Source organism: Gallinula chloropus, assembly GCF_964237585.1.
Source record: "Gallinula chloropus genome assembly, chromosome: 4".
Lineage (NCBI taxonomy): Eukaryota > Metazoa > Chordata > Aves > Gruiformes > Rallidae > Gallinula > Gallinula chloropus.
Genome location: NC_140088.1, coordinates 73,109,707 through 73,132,072, shown reverse-complemented (window position 1 = coordinate 73,132,072; position 22,366 = coordinate 73,109,707). Strand labels below are relative to the sequence as shown.

Sequence of the window (22,366 nt, the reverse complement as noted above, 5' to 3'; positions counted from 1 at the left end):
CTCAGACTTTACTCAACTACTCATGTTTACGGAATTTCCCATTTAAAATGAATCCTTGGAAAATATTCCTTTCTCAGAAACTTGGCCTGGTCCAGTTGGTGCTGCTAGTTAAGAAAGTTTTTCTATTGCCCTCTGAAAGCAGTTGTCTTCAATCTGTGGTTTGAGGGTGGCTGGAGCTAAAAGCATGTTTCTGTTCGGATGACCAATACAAGGTATTTCAAAAAGCTATTTTTCTCTACGGTTACTTGTTCCCCTACTAACCAATAATTTTATGAATGCAGAAGGAAGCACCTAATCATGCCTTTGCAGCCTTTGTCAAGTTAATAGCCTCTTGTAGCCCACTGGAATGTCATGTGGAAATTAGAGAAGGAAAATTTCTTTGTGTTATCTCTGACTTGTACCATGACAGAATACCTTTTTGATTGCTTTTGTCTGGGTACTAAAAGCAACCAGGTAAGAAAAGAAAAAAAAATAGTCAGAGGAAAAGACAAATTAAATAGGTAACATTCAAGCAAATACAATAAAAGAAGAGCTGATTGTTATATTGCTGAAATTCCAATGTGATGAAATTTAAACACTCAAAAAGTCAGGATTTACACCCTTCCCCCCCAATAATTTCCTATATTTTTGGCCACTAGAGTTGTAGAATGAGAAATTCAGATTTGACTGCATAATAGAATTCCTAAAATCAGTATTAGAAAACACATTTAATCATTTGTAGCTCCTTTTCTTTTTAACTGAACCCAATTAAAGTAAACTTCCCAGTTTACTGAACTGCAGATGTGTTCTTCAGCCTCCCATTTCACTCCTTTCCTTTGACTTAGCAAAGGGCATATCTATGTCCCATTGATTTTAGTATATCACAGTTAAGAGTATGCTTAGATGATGCTTTGAATAGGACTGGATTTAAACACATGCTTAAGCACTTTATTGGCTTGGGTCTAAATTGACATAATGTATGTATAGGGGAAATAATCGTGTTGCAAAAAATATTATTAACTTTCAGCACCACCAAGCTGTGTGCTGGTTCCCAGGTATGAAAACTGAGAAGCATGAAAGTGAATTCTGTGGTTTATTTCTTGTTAAAGACATTGGAAAGCTTTGTCCATTCATTATTCTTAAAAAAGAAGGGTAAGTTTACCTGCAGAATCTGATGTATTGTAGAGAATATAATCTGTTGAATTCTGAAGTTTCCATTTCACTGGTATATTCCACTTGTAACTGAAATGATTTAAAGGGAAAAAGAATAAAATGGCATCCGAGAACAAATGCTAAAACTCCAAAGTATCTTTTAAATGTTGTAATGCATATATCTTTTATGAAGCTGACTGTATGTTTATGTACATATAAATTTACTAAATATGCCCTGTAACAAAACATAACCTTTTACCTATAGCTGTTTATGTTGGAAAGGTGTTTCTGTGCTACAATACTCTATTCAGGCAACTAAGCATCAGATATTGGTGTGGTATGATTGGGGCAGTTATATTCCCTGAAAAGCAAAATAAAACTGTGAAGTTTCTGAGTATGTCTATGCTCTAGAGATGGGGAGTGGCAGTAGCTTGTCTTAATATTTGGTATTTATCAATAGTTTTCAAAATGCATCTGGTGGACTGAGCAAAGGAGTGGAATAGGACTTTTTCCAGTGACCAATGTTGATGTAATAGTCAAGTGAATGGTTACTGTGCTAATTACATGCCTAAAGGTGAGTCTGAAAGCTGCACAATCTGTGGGTTTTTTCTTTTTTTTCTTTTTTTTTTTTTTTTTCTATCAATGAAACTACTAGGGCCTTGTCCTTCATTTCCTTCAATACCATTAGCAGGTAAGTGCAGGCTCCTCAGTCTGGGCCATGCCCAAGACAAAGCTGAGACAGTTGGGCTGGGAAGGAGCCATGGCACAGCCTGACCAAGACTGTGACCAGGCAGTCAGGGATGTAGGATGGCAGAGCATGCCATGACTGTGCCTGCACAGCCATCTGCATAGGACTGCTAAATTTATTAAGCCCTTTTGAGCAGTCAACTGTTGTTCCTTGTTAGGTTATTACAGTCCATCCGAGTGAGATTTTTCTTCCATCTTAACCCCCCTGGTGACCAGCGCTACAGGAAAACCTGAGTCATCTTTACAACACTGGAAGAAGTGAATGGTCATTAACTTCTAGAAAAATACCAGAATGAAGGCTATGATATGTCCTGCTGCCTCCAGGAAAAAAGATCAGCTATTGTTTTGTACCTCTTAAACAAAAGTATCTTCAACAAATTTATACACTTCTTAGATTTATACACTTCTGGAGTGTATAAATCTGGAATTTAGGTATTGGAATTTAGGTATTGTTTGGCCAGAAGCCCCAGTACTATATTTCCCCAAGAGAAAGCCCATAAAAGAAATATTTTTTTAAACCCTGGGTTTGTAATTGCATTTAATGAGGGGGTTTTATTTAGTTCCTGAGATTATATACGTAAATATTTTTCCTGAGCAGAAGATGCAATGGCTGTGTCCTGTTAACTGTGCATATTGAGGACAAGTTTCAGACATGTTATGCTGTAGCTACGTATTTCCCCAGCAGCCCTATTTTAAGAGTACGAGTTTTTGAACTTCCATTTCTTTTGAGTGCCAGCATGCAGAAGAGGACTCTTTCTAACCAAACAAGCTTGAAACAAGCAGGCATCTCAGGACAGTATCACTGCAAAGTTCAGAGAATCGAGCATACACAAGGCCTGGAGTTTTCACTGCTTCCTAAACCCCTGACCCCGGACATGAAATAGGCCAGTCCTATCTGGGGTAGGCTCATTTCAGGAGCTTCCTCATCCCTGTCTGTGAGGATGGAAGGAGGGGGCATTGATTTTCAGTGGACAGACTTTTAGGCAAGAGAATGTCTGGATACATAAAATATCAGCATTATAATACATGTTACTGCATGTTATTTTAAAGTCATCTATAAAAACTATATATTCAGAAACAAATTCCTGTCTCACTTTGGGTAGTGGGGACTCTGGAAGACTGTTATTTGCAGTAGCCTAACAGATGACTTGCAGACATCTTAGCTGTTCAGAATTATAAAGATTTCTAAGAGACCCTGTTCAATTTTAGCCTGCTCTGCTTGAGAAAGAAACCCAGAAACAAAGGGCTGATGCCATCCAAAATTTGAAATATTTGAATCTAGCTTCCTGTTGGTTTATTTTTAAAAACAAATGCTGAGAATAAGTTCAGAAGAATGGGTATAACACTGCCTATAGGTACATCAGCTGGGAACAGTGTTTGTACACTATTTCTACCTGTTTTGGATATACATTTACAGCAGGAACTTACCCAAGATCAGAAGGAGGATGAGAAGCATTTGCATTGGGATCCAAGAGAAAACGGTTCTGACTGAATATTGAATTAGGTCCCATCTCCAAAACAGGATAGCCCATCTGCCTAGTCCATGTGTCCATGACTTCCTTCACAGGTTTGTTACTTGCCTGTGAATAATGGGGGAAGGTTTCAGTGAAAAAGAAAATTCAGTCCAAAGAGGAAATAAATAAGTATCTCTGATATTGAGAGGAAGAAGAGCGGAAAAGGGCAAGGGAAAGAACAGGTTCATTACAAACATTACTCCATTATGTCCTCTTATGGTGCCTGTCATTGAAAGAAGGAACGGTCTGGAAACTTTAACATGGACAGACAAAACGAGAATTATGTGGTCAGGACACTGGCTGGTAACATCATAGGATCACCGTTTCCTTCTTGAGATGAGGTAGTTGACATGAAGATGCAGAGAACCAGACTGAGAGCAAGAAAACATCCTGTTGAGCAGGAAGAAGTCTGGGGCCAAGGACGGGATAAGGATTTGAAAGGAGACATACAGCACATATTGGGCTGTCTGAGCTTCTACAGTGGTGGAAGGGAAGGAAAATCCTCCCCTGGAAGAGGATGGTAGTATGCAGGTGGGCTTTTGTGAGATAAATGGAAAGAAACAGCTCATCCTCAAGGAAAAGGAAAGACCAGAAAATGGTGGCACTGAGAATCACCCAACTGGGTCTAAGAAACTAGAGACAGAGGCAAGCACCAAAATTACTTGGGAATGAATACTGTTGAAAGCTTTCAAACAGCTGAATCTGGTTAGAGATAAGGGAGAGTATGGGGTGCGTATGTGTGACGGATGAGGGAAGTTTTCACCCCTTCAACATTGCTTGGGGAATGTTTCAGTAGCAGTTGTTCATTAGTAAGTCCTCATTTTTTTTTTAATTTTTTTTTTATCCCACTCCCACTATCGTGCCAAAAATGAGGAAATAATATATATTTGTTAGAAATAAGACATCTTGGAAAATACTGGGAGGCTGTCTAGCTTGTGATCTTTCATTGACAGAAGAGCTGCAGAATGTAAAAGCTTTGGGAAACTGAAATCAGTGAATGAGTTATAAAACATTTAGTAGTGAGGGTTCAGGTTGCTGCAGAACATACCGCTTCCAGAGCTTCCCAAAATTGTTGTGTCTTGGCGTTTTGGAAACGGTATTTGTTCAAATATTCCTAGAGAAAGGTAGAAGACTGTGAAAATATTACCAGGTCTTCTTCTTAGCCTATGAAAACAATACATATATTCAAACAGGATAGCTGTACGGGGGTAGTAGTGTTGCGAGTAAGAGGTTAAATGGGTCAATATTGAGCTGATGGAGTACCTCTGCTTTCCAACACATGCTGCAACGCTAAGATCAGCGTTTTCCAGTGTGACCTTTAAGTATGAAGTAGATTTGAGCTTGAAGAGTTTGATTAAACACCATCATGCCCTGCACAAATTTCTGTCTAATGTAAGAGGCTGGTTAGAAGGAGAAAGTTATTTCAGGAGATCTCACTCGCTGTGAACTCAGAGTGGAAGTAGGAAAGCCTGGTCACCTCTAAGTTGTGAACCAAATTACTATTACAAGGCATAATGGTATTCAGCTAGTTGTTTGCAATTCCTTAACACTATTCATGTCCTGTGTCGTATCCAGGTGCCTAATCAGTGCTTTGCTACCCTGTTGTCTGGATCCTGGTGATGTTTAGTCAGTAGATGGTGCTGTTTGGTTCACTGTTAGACACAGCTGCATCAGTGCTGTTGAAGGCTCTGAGTAGAGGGGAATTATTAGTCTCTTGTGGACAAGGTGGCTGTATTTTCCCATACTGTGGAACTATCCTAACTGAATATATGAAGGGAAAAATAAAGGAAAATACAACTGCAGTAGCTTATAAATGTGCTCCCTCCAGGAGCACACATAGCAAATCTGCACTGTAACTCTTCAGAGATGACAGATGCCAGTTCATAGAAAGGGAAGATAACCTTCCTCTTTCTGGGTGGACTCCTTTCTCACATTTTTTCTTTTAATAATTTAATAGCATCATGTTTTATCCTCCATGAAAAAGGACTATGAACTAGTAAACATCTGTCTTTTCTACTCCCCATTACCTTGGCTCTCTAGGAACTGCATGCCCCAGCACCAAGTCTCAGGCCACTGACGAGCTTGTAAGACATAAGAGTACATAGCAGGCTTGGGTGGGTTGGAGGACTGTGGCCATATGAAGCTGCACAGAACTGAATGGGGGATCCTAGTTGAGAACAGAATAACAGCAGGGTGGAGGAGGTTTCTCCACTAAAAGCTGTCATGAATTTAGGTCCTCGCTGGCAGGCTATCAAATCTTCATGCAGTTCACATTCCTGCTTTTGTGGGAGTGTAAAATTTCTTCCCTGTGACATTGTCCACTCAGTATTGAAATGAATTAAATACTTTTGCTACTACTACCAGGATCTCTGATATTAATTTTTTGAATAAAGGCTATGCTACTGTCACACAATGATGGGCTGCATTTCTGGCATGTTTTGGTGCCACCCTTACCTGGCATCCTTTCTGGAAGAGCTCTGGTGTAATCCAGTCTTGTAGCATTCTGAGGATTGATGCACCCTGAGGACAAAGACAAAGGGGAGAAGGTCATCCCATGCTGTTCTAACACCAGACTTATATTAAACTAAAAAGCAACATATAAACAAATGTTTTATAAGGTAAAAACAGAAACCAGCCATCTGACTTAGGGAGTGTTTCTTCTGATTTCTTTGTGGCATGGCGTGCCTCCCTGCCATAGCTTAATTCTGGATGTGAGGTGATTAGCTGTGATCAGACACCCATTCCAAGTTCAGCTGTGCCAGCTGAAGGCTCCCAAGCCCTGCTGCTGGGGGTTACTGATTTGCCACTCTCCTGGTTTGTGTGAGTGGGGCACCCTATTTCACTCTGTACAGGACAGGGGTGAGGGCAGCCAGGGAACCAGCCCTGTCCAGTGGCATAGCATGATAGAGGAAGTGACATCTGCTGAACACCCAATGGGTACAGAACTCCAAAAATGCTGCAAGTCTGGGCCTTTACATGTTGGGAATGCCATCTCAAGATTCAGAATGAGCTTTGCTGAGGACTGGTATAAGAACTTTGTCCTCTGAAGCAGGGTAGAACTGATCAGAGGAGTTACTTACTTGGGTGTCACAGAAAAAACCCCACATTAGGACCTTGAAAGAAGAAAGAAAAAAAGGGAAAACAGGAGAGAGAAGTAGGAGAGTCATGTGGGAGAAAAAGCAGCATGATGAAAAGTGATGAAAAGCAAAAGCAATATGAACCCAATCTAAAATGCAAAATGCGAATCTAGAATTAGCACGTTTTCATTTTCTGAACGAAATCAATGGGCAGCTGAAAGCCTAAATGCTATGAATGCTTTGAAAATCCAGTTGTCCGATGAGAAAGGAAGAACATTATCTGAATTCTCAGTAAATTCAGCCTCCCTTATATACGTACTCAAGAACAATTTCTCTGCATGAGTCACTGCTAGCAGAGGGACTGTTTGAACAGATATGCCTTAGAGTGCTGTCCAGATTAATGTTGTAGAGGCAAGGTGGTCAGCAGATGACTCTTTTCTGATAGAGTAATTTAATGTTTTTTCCATGAAATATGTTCAAAACCAATCAGTAAAATTTGGAACAGATATCCATTAGTGGTAATCATACTGTTGCTTATGATTAATGGTGGCCATAAGGCCCTGTGTATGCACTAGAGTATCTCAATTCCTCAGCTTTGTCTATCGGCTTCTTCTTATCTGATACCACCTTTTATAGACTGCCCCCTCCTATTTATATTAAAAACCAGAGTAGAAATATAGACTCGTGCATACATTTTGGAACAGCGGTGATTTCTTTTGTTTTAATTTGCAGGTCATAGTTACACCCTTGCATCTTCTACTACTGCTTTTCAGTCATAATTCATGATGGAGTGTATTTGAGAAAAACTCATACAGATAAAAATCCCTGATTATAGGAACTCCAAGGTTTTTGTAACTTCCCTTTCTTTCAACTACTTGGGGAGGTTCAGGAAAGTGACCTTGATTTGAATAGCTGACTTTGTCTGATGGCGATTTGCAGGATCTTTTATCAACACCCACATAACTTCTCCTAGAGAGTTGTAATTGCCAAGCATATGACAAGACTGTGTGGCAGAAATGTGAAATGTTTAATTCCAAGATTCTTTAGCTGTGAGGTTCCAAACTGTTCCAAATTTCTAGCTGAACTTATTTAAGTATCTGTTTTCTGAAAAGGTAATTAAATTTTAACTCCAAAGACAGAAAAATCTCATTGATACTTTAATACAATCTTTCAAACTAAGAAAGAGGATTAAGCTGGAAAAGAGGTGAGATGCAATTACTTTTTATGAACAGATTAAAAAAGAAGCATTAATTGCGTAGCCACCAGCTCTGCTCTAGTACATCTTTTCTAGATGCATAATGCCCCATTGGATCATGCAGCAGTGAGAGGTTACTTTACAGAATACATTGTGATGACTCCACAGACCTTTAGACAATTCATTAGTGTTTTAGGGTTGTATAAGCCCTGTAATTGCTCTGGTAAAACTAACAGAGAGCATTCCAAATTATGCTTTATTTGTTTAGTGATGAATATTATCATGAAGGGATTATTTTTATAAGAAAAATGCAATGGAGAAGCCAAAATAATGAAAAAAAGGAACAAGCTAATTTTGTAACACATTTATATATAAATAACAACAGTAATTTGAGCTAGATCTACATGAAAACTTTCTCATTCAAGCCAAATTATATCCCAAGCCAAATTATATCCCAAGCAGAATGTTCCCAAACAATGCATGAGTCCTCAAGTGTTTTTGCTTAAAAAGCCCATGAGTTCATGTAGCAATTATCTAGGCACATAGAGACAAGTAAAAGCTAGGAATTGTTTTTGTTCCATTGTTTTTTCAGACCATACAAAAGTGTGTCTCTTTCTTAGCTCCCCATTAAAATACATTTTTGTCCAAAGTATTTGATTTAGCTCTGTATATTTCTTGACTTTCGTTAGTTTGATTTAAGAACAGTGCTACACAATGCAGGTTTTCACATAGTTTATGATTTGACTGTGAGGCATTTATGATGCAATAAATACTGGTTGTATTGTTGATTGAGCATTTAACAATTGAAAACAGAAAACTTGATGTAAATGGATGGATCATGTCTAGCTAATAAAAATAGTATCTATGCCCACAGACTCCAGCACAGCTAAAGCTAAAGGCAATGCAATACATACTTTAAGTTTAGCTGATAATGGGAGGTTGGAGGGAGAGCAACAAGCAGGATTTAATAATGGTGGGTTTTGTGTGTTCAGTGGAAGCTTGTCATGGCATTAGATAGGAAACACTGAGAGAGTCATACAAGAAGAAGTCAACACAAACATTGTGTATCAGGGTCAGAAGCAACATGGTCTGGGAGATGACTGACCCAAGACCCAAGGAATTCTTCCAGTCATTTCTAGCTGGCTTTTGAGAGAGACTTTATAGCACAGGTCCCCACCACCACTGACAGGGACAGCCCAAAACTGGCATAATACTGTCAAATACCCTGGACTACAGACTGTTGTGCTCCACACCAGTCCTGAGCTCCACAGCTTTCAGTGAAAGGTGGACCTAACTCATCTCTTAATTTAGGGACAACACCAGCAGAGGCTGGTGGTAGCCCATCTTTGCTAATGCTTCTCAGGTGGTGGGGATAGCGTGAGCAACACGAGAGGAAAAGTTACTTTCTTTTTTCACTGCTTGGCTATCTGTTTTGTTTCCTCCAAACAGAAGTCTTATAGTCCTGAAGGTGTGTGTGGGGAGGGGGTGGGTGGGGTGAGGTGAGAGAGAGGACACCTGGACATCTGCCCTTGCATCATCTGCCTTTCCATTAGATTATGAAGTTTGATATTACTGGGCTGCATCAGCACGAGGTAATGGTAAAAGGGCTGTGTTCAGTAGTTGGTTTAGCACAATTTTAAAACTGGCAGCTCTAGTGGCAGAATCTGCTGACACTATTTCCCTGCTCCTCTCCATGCTGTGAGCAGCGTTGCATGGCACACAGCAGCTGGCTGGGGCTCCAGCTGCATCGCTCCTCTTACAGTCGCTTTTGACTGAATTGTCACTGACAAGAGTTGGGAATGTCCCAGAATAAAGATCTGCACAGACACAGCCCATGCGGGTTAGGAGTTATGATTACGAGGTCCCCTGTGCTCTCCCAACCCTCCACTTTCTCCATATCCAAAGTCACAAGGGATATCCTACCTTACTGTAAGATATGCCATCAAACACAGAGGTGATTTCAGCTGGAGATGACACATCAACCACAATTGGGTGGGAAGACAGTAAAGAGTCATCCTTCATTACAGGAAGCACATCATCAATTAAAACCTGATCAAGCTGAAAAAAAGAAGGTGTTAGAATAGAAACAAAGGCAGGACTACACACCTAACTTCACAAAATAAGTAGCTTGAACTGCAGCTTCTCAGCCCCCTCAGCCCAGCCAACCCTCCATAAGACAGAAATAATTACCATTTGCCATTCTGTTTCTGCATTATTTACCCCCAGGTATTCAAAATAACTGGCAAATCCTTCATTTAACCACAAGTCATCCCACCAGTCCATGGTCACAATATTTCCAAACCACTACAAAACATTGAAAGACAAAGTGTTAGCTAAATGGTAAAAGCACATTTCAGTATCTTACATCTCCACAGCGAGCATTCATTTCTTCACTTTTCTTCCTGTTGAGAATTATTACAATTCTGAAGTTTAAGCAGGAATTCAGACTTTGCCTTGTTTTAAAACATTGCTTTTATTATAAAATGACATATTACTGGGGAGATTGCTAATGATTCATGAAAATATTTTTAGTTTCTTCCTCTTGATTTGATGATTTGTGCTTGTAAGGGTATGTTTTCAGACAGCCTTCACAGTCTGTAGCTGTCCCTATTTGCTTGTCCAAAAGAGACATCTGTACATGCAAATTAGTTCCTTTAAGACATTTCAGACAGATTTTCATAAGCTGTCTCACAGTCTGGACCCAAGCATCTAACTTATGAGAAAAATTCAGAGGCAGTAGTTATAGTACTTTAAAGCTCTAACATGGAACTCTCTTGACATGATATTTTGCAATCAAATTGTAAGCACATGTAGAAGATCCCAAGATGAAGTTAGTGACAGTGTTTTCAAGATTAAAATGTTGCAACTGCACATTTGAAGCACTGCAAAAATTAATAATGTCCTAAATTGTACCTGATGAACGAGCTCGTGAGCTATCACAGCAGCGACTCTCTGTTTGTTGGAGGAGGCCGACTCATTGGGATCATACAGCAGGTTTGTTTCTCTGTATGTGATCAGCCCCCAGTTCTCCATAGCACCTGTTCCAAAATCTGGAATAGCTATTTTATCTAGATTGAAAGAAAGAAAACATGATTACCCTGTATCCTTTAAGCCACTTAGCTTGTCCACTTGCTATGTATTCACAGCCTGTTTTGCTTACCATGTTTGGTTCTGGCTTGATGCTGTGGACTGCAGTCTATAATCTGCATTTAAGAAGCAGGGAACTGGTCTACAGCAACTGATAGTAAGTGCCCTGGCTCTGCTGAGATTAATAGAGGTGGGATCAGTTGCACTAGCTGAGACTCTGTCCTGCAAGGTGAAGGTATGTCACCTCCTGGGACTGTGTGTGTCATACATTACTTAATTTTGGCTCCAGAAATGAATAGTATTGTCTGGGGATGTGCTGTAGGCAGTAAACCTCCTGAAACTATCTGTAGCATAATGAGGCATGTCATTGTTTGTCACACTGTTGTATTAAAAATATTTATTGGCATGTTAACTGAAGTAAATCCCCCATGCAGTGAGGAACATCTGCTTCTACTCCTGGCAATTTGTGGGGGTCACTCATTTATGGTCAGTAATCAATACAAGTTTAAATGAGAATTTCAGACTCAATTGGACTGGCATTTTCTTCTGCAAATAATGACCACAGCCTTTTATGTGAGTTAGTGAGAAAGTACAGAAGGATTTAAATCTAAATAGAACAAACAACCCTCACTCCACCCTCACAGAAGATAGGAATTACTTCTTTTAATTTAAACAACTTGATTACAGAATCAAAGCTCATAGTCTGGCAAGGGCTTCACTGACAGTCAAAATGAGTATCACAAGGAGAATGCCAATGCCAGAAGCCATAAAACAATGTAGAATACAATATTTAAATAAACCATTATGCAGAAACATATTTGATATATGAGGTTTGATCTAGATGACTTTTAATTCTGGGGAGCATCATAGTAAGTCAAGTTTTGCAATCCAACAAATAGACATTCTGAGAAAACCAGTATAAAACCTACAAGAGCATCTATTCTCTGATACTGCCAACTGGGGTTACCAGTCCACCTTATAGTTCAGACAGGCCCCTTTGCATACACTGACATGACAAAGCCATCAGGCTTTTATAGAAATGAAACTTTGAGTATGAAGTGTTGGTGACATATAGTCCCAGTTATTACTGAGGGTCAGTGTGCAAAAGAACAACATACTGTACTGGTTTCCCTAATTTAGTTACTGAAATGCAAACATATTTATAGTAAACTCAAATGGTGTTTTAAAAGCAGGAGGTAAAAATCTGTTGTTAAATTAGTACAGGTTAGTTTGGTATGTACTTGTATTGAATAGACAATACAAGGTTTGCATAGCCTTGTTAATTGTCTTCAAAGTTTTGGGGTATTTTCCCCCATTACATTGCCTTGTTTGTGGTTAATATTTTTCCATCCTTTTAAGTTCATGAACCTAACTGAATTTCCTCTTTGGTTGCAGGAGATGGCCTTTCCAAAACTCTGATTACATGCCCAACTTTATTAGTTCTAACTGCACAAATCAGATCCAGAGGCCCAACTGCACTACTTTTTTTTGCTTGTTTTGTAACCATGGGCAGAATCTGACAGTGTGCCCACTCTTGTTTATCTCTGGGTCTTTATTTAACCCAGTAGTAGAAACTACAAATTATATGCTGGACTGCATTCATCTTTCTAAGAAGTGGATACACACCCATTTTGTACTAAGGTTAAAAAATAGTATGACATACTCTCTGGCAGTTTACATCTTCACTTATCTCACTGCTGACTTTTGTCCAGAAGTTCCCATGAAGTGGTACATATTTTCCTTAAACTTCTTCTGGCTCTATTTTAGCTCATGATGTTCCTTTGCTAATGACACCAATACTTCCCCTGATTTTCAACAAGGCACTTTAAAATAGCTGTGCCAGGAGCAGTGCTTGAGTTCAGCAAACTGTGAGAACTGGTAACTAAACTGTTACTGAGAACAATCATCATGACATTTAAGAACATCATGAACTACAGAGGTACAGTTTTAAAACATCCTGACATAATATCAGCATTTAGCAACCAAATGCCTTCATGCTGTTTTCTACCAAAACACAGAAACCAATAAGAAAATCACAACCATAACAGTGATTTAACAACATGAAAAATTTAAGTATTAATAATCACCTAGTTTTGGAAGAGAATATTCCAAATTAAAGTACTCTTCGAAGAAGTCGAATACAAGTTTTGTTACATTTGCTGCATATTCTGCCGTGTGTATTTGCTGTGGCTGGGCGTAAACTCTGAGCTGTAAAATACAGAGAGACAATTAGAGCAGTCTTCAGTGAGAAGAAATTAGAAGATAGCAAGCACTGAAAAGTCATTTAACGTACATATCTATCACACTGCAGGTTTTCTCTGAGAGACTGGCCTGAACACAGAATTCTATTCCCTAACTCATTTATTCCACAGAGTTTTTCAAATGTATATAAGAGAGATCAGGTCAACATAATCTGTGCACACTTTCCACCATATGCCTAAACTGTAAAACTGACAAGACCCATGTCCAGAAGCTCACAGCAGGCAAGGTTGGAGCACGGCCTGGGTGCATATTAACCCCTTCTTCCCAAAGGCCCATTTTTCTGAAGAAAGAAGATCAAGAAAGAACAATCAAAGAGAATCCATGTGTTCTGAGTAGTTTGGACTGATTCCATCAGACCAATCTTTAGGAACACATCTGTCCTGAAATGTGTCTGAAGCCTGGACCATCTTATATTCTTCAATTTCTTCCTACTTTTCCTACCTAGTGTTATCATAATTTCCCCTTGTTCTTGTATGTATGTTTGATCTCAGATCCTCTGAAGATAGTGCATTTACCAGATCTGTAACTCTTCCTGGACATGTTGGCCCATGTAGGTCAAGAGGCGTTTGCCCAGGACCTCAGACCATACAGCCACACAGTCACAGCTATCATGAGGCTGAGGCTGCTGAGCCTCTGGAAATCCCAGAAACAAAATCACTCTTTCTCTTCACATACAACAAGCCCAGGAGAACTGGCACATTTGGTTGCCCTGTATGTGGTAAGTGACCATTCTGTGCTCCTCTTCAGTGTCTGAGCATGCTTTTTTTCCTTAACGCAAAAAATGCTGTGTTGATCTTTCTATCCCTGGAGGCTTAGTGCCTAGAACTGCTTTGGCTACTACTGTCAAGCAATAAGAAACTTCAACTCCTGGAGGACTAGAGTCCTTATGGTACTCATAAACATGATGAGGAGGTCTACAGCTGGAAAAAGCCTTTCGAGATGTTATCCTTACATCGTGAAGACAATTTGACTTCAGAAGTTATGGAGTCTTTTGGGAGTCTTTCCCTCAACCTCTTTGTCCCAAGGCTCATATGGATCTCTACCCCAGAGCAGAGCCATAGCACCAGAGAGTTCACTGACAGGAATTGTAGGCTGTTCTCTTCCCTAAAATATCCAGAATGGAAAGGAAGACATATTTATGTGGAGTGAAGTTTCTGGATTTAGGAAACCTGATCCATCCAATTTTTCAGGCTCTGTGTCTCTTATGAATGGGCCACATTCTTCTAGCTGTGTTGGTGTGGCTTGTTTGCTCCTCAATGTTGTCTTACAGCCAGGAGTTTAGGGTCCAAACTGAGCAAAAGAACTGGCCTAATCTAGGAGCCCTCTTGGAGCCTGACAACACATTGATTTCAATACCATGAAATTACACTTCCTCCAACGAGAAGGGAGGACAGGAAAGTGGTCAAAAATAAAACTGGAATGAAAAAACAAAACCAAAAAAAGCTTATGAAATTCAATCGGGAATCCATTCCAGCTAGGGGATTTCCCTCTGGGTCAGTTTGCAATTACAATCTGCAATTTCCACTTCAGTAAGCTCTTTACCCAATTTAGCAGCCTTTGGTCCCCTAGCTGATCCATATTAATGGTTTCCAAAACCTTCAGCATGCACTAATAGTGACTTTGGGCTTCATTTGTATAATCTCCTCTGTGATTTTCCAAACCAGACATTTGGTACCTGACAGGTAATCAGCTCAGGAGCATCGTTTCCAGCTGTAAGCAGATTTCTCACAGTTGATTCCATTAATGTCTTTGTTAGGGCAGTGGTTTTGCAGAGACAGGCAGAGTTTTTAAATAATTTACCATGTCATGTGAGCTGTATGCTGTTGCAATTGTTTACAAAAGCAATTTATTGATCACATGGATACTTTCTGTTGAATGAAGGATTTATTGCAGCAGTGTATACAGTAAATACGGAATGTTCTTTTCAGCAGTTGGTGAATCTAAATACTTCATTGCTTGGCTGGGCTTTAAAGTTTTTGGAAAGGAACTGTTTGGTTTGAGGGTGGGGAGTCCCTGGCACAGGTTGCCCAGAGCAGCTGTGGCTATCCCCTACCTGTCAGTGTTCAAGGTCAGGCTGGATGGGGCTTTGGGTAACCTGGTCTGGTGGAGGGTGTCCCTGCCCATGGCATGGGGGTGGGAACTAGATTGTCTTTGAGGTCCCTTCTGACCCAAACCAATCTGTGATTCTATGAAAAGGACTTTTGAAATATCTGATTAAAACTCTAAAGATAGCCTGGTTTTCCTGGGGAAAAGGTAATTTTTAGTGACGGAATTTATGTGTCTCCCTTATTCAAAAACAAACTTACACATATACTTAATATCAGTAAAAGTATATGCATGCTAAGAGGAAGGAAATGATGATTTTAACCTCACTTGAAGTTCAAGTTTTCTAGTGCAGCAAGTTCTCAGACTTTTAGTGAATAGCATTAATAAAATATGTAGTAATCAAGGCCTGAATTAGAAGTTGTTTCTTCAGTCAATCTCCATACTGACATGAATACCCCTGCTTGTACATACACACACTTTAATTAGTGAGTTTCAGTGGACACTCCCTTCTATTTAGAAAAGCTACAACCAGTCAGGAACATTGTGGCCTTTAATGTTTTGCTTGGGGAAAACAGCAAACAAATGTTGACCTCACATCCATATTCTGGAGCATGGTATGGACAAGCAGAGAATGTTAACTTTTGCATCTAGAATATAAATATTTGTACATACAACTTCAGCACTTTTTTTTTTCATTACCACGATATGTTCTACAAAAGCTGCACAAATTCTGATTCTTAAAATAACTAAACTTTAGACAACATCTATTGAGGCCGAATAACCAAAATCCGGTCCCTGATAGTGAATGGAGCAGCCCTGCTGAAATGCATCTGGTTATCAAAATTGTGTGTCTGGGCAGCCTAAAAAATTCTCCTGTTTTGCAAATTACTCAGCTGAACAGCAGGGATCACAGAATATTGCATCGCTATCTCAAACCAGACTCCATTTGCTTGGCTAAGTATAATTTAGCCTTAGTTATTTGTCAAGAAATAATATAAGCATAGAGCATCATGCTAGGGATGGTGTAGAGGAGGGAGGCCTCAGCACAGCGTTATGCCATGAAGTCTTTGCTAAGAGCTGGATCAGCACTTTGGAGATTTAAACAGGACAGATTTTCACATCAGTGGACAGCCTTAAGCAGGGAAGGATTTGCCGAGCTTTTTTGGATAGTGAAATGCAGGAGGAGATTACTTGCTAGGAGAACAGTGGTCTGGCTGGGACTTTGCTCTAGATTGGTGTCACTGCCTCCAGAAGTGGAGGAAAGTGCTACCAGCTCAACTGAACTGCAAAAGTGTGTGTTACACCCCTAAGGGTAAAGGAAGGGGAAGCAGCAAGAGCATACAGCCCTGGGATCATCCTTTGTCTCACATGAAAAAAAAAAAGGTAAACTGATAAGTAATTAACAATGGGTTGAGCATCCCAGCCTAGGTTTAGTCTAAATGAGAAGTTTATGATGAGGCCATATTGTGTTTAGGCTTTCAGATTGGATTCAACACAGTGTCTTGAGACTTCCTTACGCCTGATCTGCTGCATATTCAGATTTGAATCTAAGCAAGGACAGCCTTTTGTATCTAAATAAAGGAGCTACATTAATTTTATGGATAGAGATTCAAACACACCCACTTCATTATGACACCTAGCAAATATACAGCTGTTCAGGCAGGCATTATCACCTCTATACTTATTTGTAAAGAACTTAAATTGGACAGTTATATTTAACCACTGTTGTTAAATAAAGAATAATAGAGCCAATACATAAAGGCACAGAGCACTGTAGTCCTATGTCTTCATGACTATAAATAGGAAGACATAAAGTGCATAGATTCACACCTTTCATCCTATAGAGAACAGTAAAGTGTTTGTATTCATGGCCTGTAAATCTCTTGTACCCCTGGACTTCTACATTCCCTCAGACTCTGGGCTTTGGGTCAGGGATGAGTTTGGAGAAGTAGTGCACCTTCCTCTCCTGTGTCCCTATATGGGAGGTACTGACAGAGATCTCAACAAGATGGTCAGAGGGACCACTGTGAACATTGATCTAATGAAACAGACTGCATAAAATAGGCTATAGGAAAGGGAAAAATATGGTCCTGTTTGCATTATAAAAAGAGATGTTTCATTTTTTAAGAAATGCAAACCACAGTAACATCTGTCCTCCGAACTATGTTCAAGCTGCAACGGGACTTACAGGTTTTCCACTCTGAGATGTTCTCTCTATGTATTTAAACTGGTGCACCGCAAAGCATACCAAGTAAGTGCTCATAGCAACTGACTTCTCAAAAGTTGTCCTAGTCCAGCCACCATCCAGCTGTACAGTTTCCTGCAAAAATGGAAAAATAATTAATTTTATTATTGGAATTGCAAACACGTGCATAAGAGGGTACAATATTTCTGTGAAGGCTGTAACTGCATAGGAATGATAAATCACCTCTCCAGGCTTACTTCTTCTGGCATCCCATTGCTGATGGCATGAGAACAGACAAAATATTTTTGCTGCAATACTTCAATACACGAAATGGGACTTAGTTTTTTGCACTAAATAATTTTACCTGGTTCTAATTTTCATCAAGGATTGAAATCAATCATGTGCACAGGAATTTTGCCAACAGGAGTTTTGCAGTTATTGCTAGAGTGTCTTGCTCTTGAAATGGTTGCATAACATAACATTACTTTGTTCAGAGAAGAGACTGGATTCTCTCCTCTTAAATACATACATCAAGTAGGAGGCAGGGATTGTAGAGATGCTACTTAGGATAAAGATCAGTCTAGTGAAACTATCCTGAACCCATTCAGATACAAATTAGCACTGCTAACCTCAAAACACACTAAATTTTGATTACAACTACACTCATCCCCTCACCTTCCTTGTCTGTGCCCTCACCGTCTGTGAGGAAAGGTACAGCAAACACTCTTTTTTCATGTGTTGTTCATCGTACTCTTTTCAGTACCATAGAAATATTTTTAACAATAGGTCAGAGCTTTAAATTTGCAAAAGATCTGGGAGGCAGCTGTATGAGATTGGTAATAGTTCTCTCAGCTGCATTGGTTGGAGGCAGTTAAGGTTTAAGGGACTCTTTAAATAAAACTACTCAGTAAAGCAGACCTTTGTTTTCTGGATTGGGGAGTGATTGGAAAGATGCAAATGTCAACAGCCTGGAGGCTGGAAGCTCTTTTTTAATTTTTATTTTTTAACTTGGCATTTTATCTCCACTTCAGAACATATTCTACATTGGACTACACATTTGGTTAAACTATTCATTAGAAACTCTCTCAGCTGAAAGCCATTCAATCTTCTTCCAGAGTGCCCAGAGGAAAAGAATTGATTGAATTTTGTACCAAATTTGGAATTTGACCCAGCAGATCCAGAAATAGATTATTTAGGAAATTGTAGTCATGGTGAACTGACAAGAGTCACACCCATGAGCTGACAGATGGGAATTCAGATCCTATATTATTAAAAATAATACTCAATACTCCTAGAATTTCTTTCAAGCAGGATCCTTTGCCATTAGATTGTGATCAGCAGCAGATACTTGCTTTGGAACATATGTAGTTTCAGTGATTATTTTAAATTTTTCATCTGGGAAGCAGCTGTTTCTGAAGTATTCCTTCTCAGAGTCCACCTGTTTTGACTGAATAACCTGCCATTACCTATTTATAGTTAGTAGGGCATGCTCATCTAGACTATCTGAATAGAGGGTCAACTAGCTAAAGAAGGAAGAGACATTTCATTTCTGCGTTGGATTTCATTCTTTATCACCGTGTTGTGTGCTGGTGAACCACTAGGAGTCCTAGCCAGCCAGCCAGCCACCAACCAGTCCTGTTTTATGGAATATTTATTAGCCATTAGTTTTACGGTGTCTGGGTGGTAGAGTCTGTGAATGTGCAAGGACCTTGTGATCCATGCTACCTTTCCAGTGGATTTACAGAACCATTCCATTTAGGCAGCAGAGTTGGGAAATACATACCTGTACTGGCATGTTTGAAAGTGCTTGGTATGTATTTTGATGGATGATAGATATGTTGTAAGTTGCCTTTTTGTTGGGCTCGTCAAAGCATGGGAATGATTTCCGTGCATCTGTTGGCTCATGATCAGTAGCTGCAATGCTCCTTAAACAAACAACACATTGTCAGGCTTTCATTATATACCTTTTAAATCTTATCAGCATATTTTTTTGGTAGTTTCACAAATATTTATGTGTAGCTGTCCATTCATAAAAATAGGTGACAACAAAAATATACAAACTTACATGGTACACTTACGCATGAACCTCAAAGTCTGTCATCAACATCCTCTATGTTTCAGAGTAAAAGTTAAAGCAAATTGCTTGACAGCAGTGTTTTTTTTAGGAGCCAGGTAATGAGATAGCAATGACCCCCTCAAAGATGGTAAAAGTTTTGCTCAAAAGTTCTGCTTTCCCATAGGTTTTTGGGCCTAAAATGAACTACCAAGGATGTCATGTGAAAGGAAATTAAGGTCATGGTATAGAGATGTTTACTTAAGCACTCCATGTATTGTTTACCCACTAGAGCATATCTTGGGATTGGATTCTGGAACACCTCCTGAGAAGACATCTTGGAATTGCTTAAGTGCCCCTAAAATCTCATCCTGCTTCTGTTTCTTTTTCTGCAGTTGCCATGTACAGTTTTCTGCCAGTGCTGTTATGCTCCCCTGACTCCATTAATGAAACTGCTGGAGAAATCATGGAAAGTTCAGGTGAACATCCTAGTACATAACTGATGCTATGCTAGCTGTGTTAGGGGGTGTAGAAAGTCATCTCAGTTATGCAAAAACAACTGAAGGTGTTAGACAGTAGGGGTCATGTACAAAAAAATAAGGTGAAGGTTGTGAATGTTTGTGTCTCACAGTGACATCGGGCTCCCTCATTAATGAGCCATACAGTGGCAGAGTGTATCCTCCAGTGATTGATGGTGAAAGGGATCATAGATGCTTCTTCAATTAATCTGGAATGTCGAGCATTTTCTGACAGCACTTCTACAGCTGCTCCAACTATATTAAGGTAGTTTTTCTTTCCAAACAGTAATTAAAAGTGTGCATCATAAATTACAGGTCTGCAGCAATCCTACAAGCTCAGTTGACAAACGATTTTTCAATGTTTCTTTTGCCCTTGGCATTTCTCTGTGATGGTTAAATACTAAACTGGTCATTAGGAACTTGTAGCACCAATGGTCATTTACAAGCCTGATGGAAGTAATATGTATGGATTCCTACCATTCGTGTTCATTAGAATAGTAACTTAAAGGCTCACGAGCAGATAGCGTAATGAACATTCACCTTAACATAACTTCGGGCTCAACAGAGTTTCTCTTGCTTGATAAATTGTTTGATGTCACTCCTTACTTTCTGTAGGATTTGAAAGTTATTTCACAATTAAGTTAACTTCAAGTCCCCAGGGCAATGCTTCAGAGATATTCCTTATAAAATTGGCTATATATTTTGACACATTTGTATCTTGTTCCTACAGACTGATAACACTGTGATATCTCTGTTGATTTATAAGGTGATAATCCATCTGCTCTCATATATTTGTGGAGTTTGTGGAGGTAGAGATACATCAGCTGTGCAAAACCTTAGTACAATGATTCCTATGGGGTAGATGATGAGAACTCCAGGCCACAGCATGCATAGAAGTGGCACTAGAAAAATTAAATGTTGCAATTTCCTTTCAAACTGTATAATGCAGTTTTAGATATGATTTTCTTCACTGCTTGGTGGCTTCTGCCCTTCTACTTACTGTTGATATCCAGACATTTAAATGTGAACTAGAAGTGACAGTTGTAAATATTATAGTAATAGGTGATGATCTGGCTGAGACTGCATCCAGCTGTTCGCAAAATAAAATAGTGCTGCAATTATAACCACAATAAATTTCCCCTTTCTTTTTCTTTTTTCTTCACACCACCTCCCCACCCCAAGCACAGCGGTTTAGTGCAAAACCCCCTCTCCTTGACCTACTTAAATAACTTCTCTCCTAGTCTTTCTCTGAATTCAGATTCATTGCTGCTTCTGAAAAAAGTTCTTCAAGGAGTGTTGCTTCTGTACAGCAAAGAATATTTTTCCTTTCCCTAGTCAGTAAAATCCTCAACACAATTCTGCCTGTTAGAGATGTGCCCAGCTGACAATCTTGTATAAGCTTCTTGTTCTCCTCTTATGGAGGACATAGAGAATTCTTATAAAGGGAAGCCACACTTTGTCACTAATAATAATGCGAAATCAAAACCAACTGCTGCAACACACTAGTATTATCTGTAATATTAATGGGAAAATAAAGGGGCTTTTAGCACATTCCTTGACAGGAACTAATGAGTTAAAAGAATCCATTACACTAGGAAGTACTCTTGTCCTTCTTTCCTTAATATCCAAAATTAACACAAATGTAACACATTTATGCTCACTGTATCATGCAAAGTATGGAAGGACTGTTACTCTCCTTTCATCAATGGGGATATGAGATGCACAGACAGAAGAATAGTGTCACCCAAGCAATTCTGTGCTTACAGCTGGATTCAGGTGCCCACAGGAGCATCTAACCAGGTCAGTGTAAAATCTGCATTCTCAAAGTTTCTGCTTTATGTTCCCTACCCTCATGCACATGTCAATTTAAATATTTGTGTTCCTGAGTTACCTCAAATCCTCTTCTGGGCATGTCCAAAACCACCTCTGTCCTGACAGGGATTGAGTTATCTGTCTGAACAGGATTCCCAAATGAGGTGTTCTCCCTAAGTCTTCCAAGGATCCCAGACTTGCAAGTATGTTCAGCATATTTCTACCTGTTTTTCACAAAATGTGTTGGGACGTTTGAATTTAAGCAACAGCAAAGCCCCTGGACATGTGCCCAGTTTGTAAACAAAAGGCCTTATAGCAATGCTTTGGCAGACCTTTGCTTTCACAGATTGACAGCTGGGGAGCAGCTCAGCCCTGGGAGATGGCTTCCCAGTGTTATTAATTCTCTCAAAAGGTTCCACAGCTTCTAATGCTCCCAGAATGGATGGGGGAGTAGGTTAATTGCACATTGGCTACCATTTTCACCTCAGCCCCCTTCTTTCTAACATTCACTATTAATAGACCTGCTTGAATTTTGGTATTGCTTGATTGGATTTCTATTCACTTACAGCATGGGAAAAAAGGAAATATTTGGGTTGAAATTTTCCAAGGGTAGTATCTGCCTCAGGGAAAGGCAAAATAAAAAAAGCTAATTCCCTTCAGGTTTTTTGTTTGTTTGTTTGTTGGGTTTTTTGAGTAGAAAGCTAGGGAAAAAGCAGTTTTAATAAGCAATAAACCCCTT

The 22,366-nt window shown here is 39.5% G+C and overlaps 1 protein-coding gene across 1 annotated transcript in view; it reads right to left on the bottom strand.

Moving 5' to 3' along the window:
• Positions 1-22,366, bottom strand: part of ENPEP (glutamyl aminopeptidase) — a gene marked incomplete at its 5' end in the record, with an annotated part of 31,020 nt that overhangs the window by 6,285 nt on the left and 2,369 nt on the right. Inside the window, 10 exons of the mRNA XM_084263896.1 lie at positions 1,142-1,221; positions 3,307-3,458; positions 4,441-4,506; positions 5,847-5,912; positions 9,588-9,722; positions 9,855-9,968; positions 10,578-10,732; positions 12,839-12,959; positions 17,248-17,379; positions 19,028-19,169. Of these exons, the coding sequence (XP_084120022.1) occupies positions 1,142-1,221; positions 3,307-3,458; positions 4,441-4,506; positions 5,847-5,912; positions 9,588-9,722; positions 9,855-9,968; positions 10,578-10,732; positions 12,839-12,959; positions 17,248-17,379; positions 19,028-19,169 (1,163 nt within the window). The remainder of the gene's footprint in view (positions 1-1,141; positions 1,222-3,306; positions 3,459-4,440; positions 4,507-5,846; positions 5,913-9,587; positions 9,723-9,854; positions 9,969-10,577; positions 10,733-12,838; positions 12,960-17,247; positions 17,380-19,027; positions 19,170-22,366) is intronic.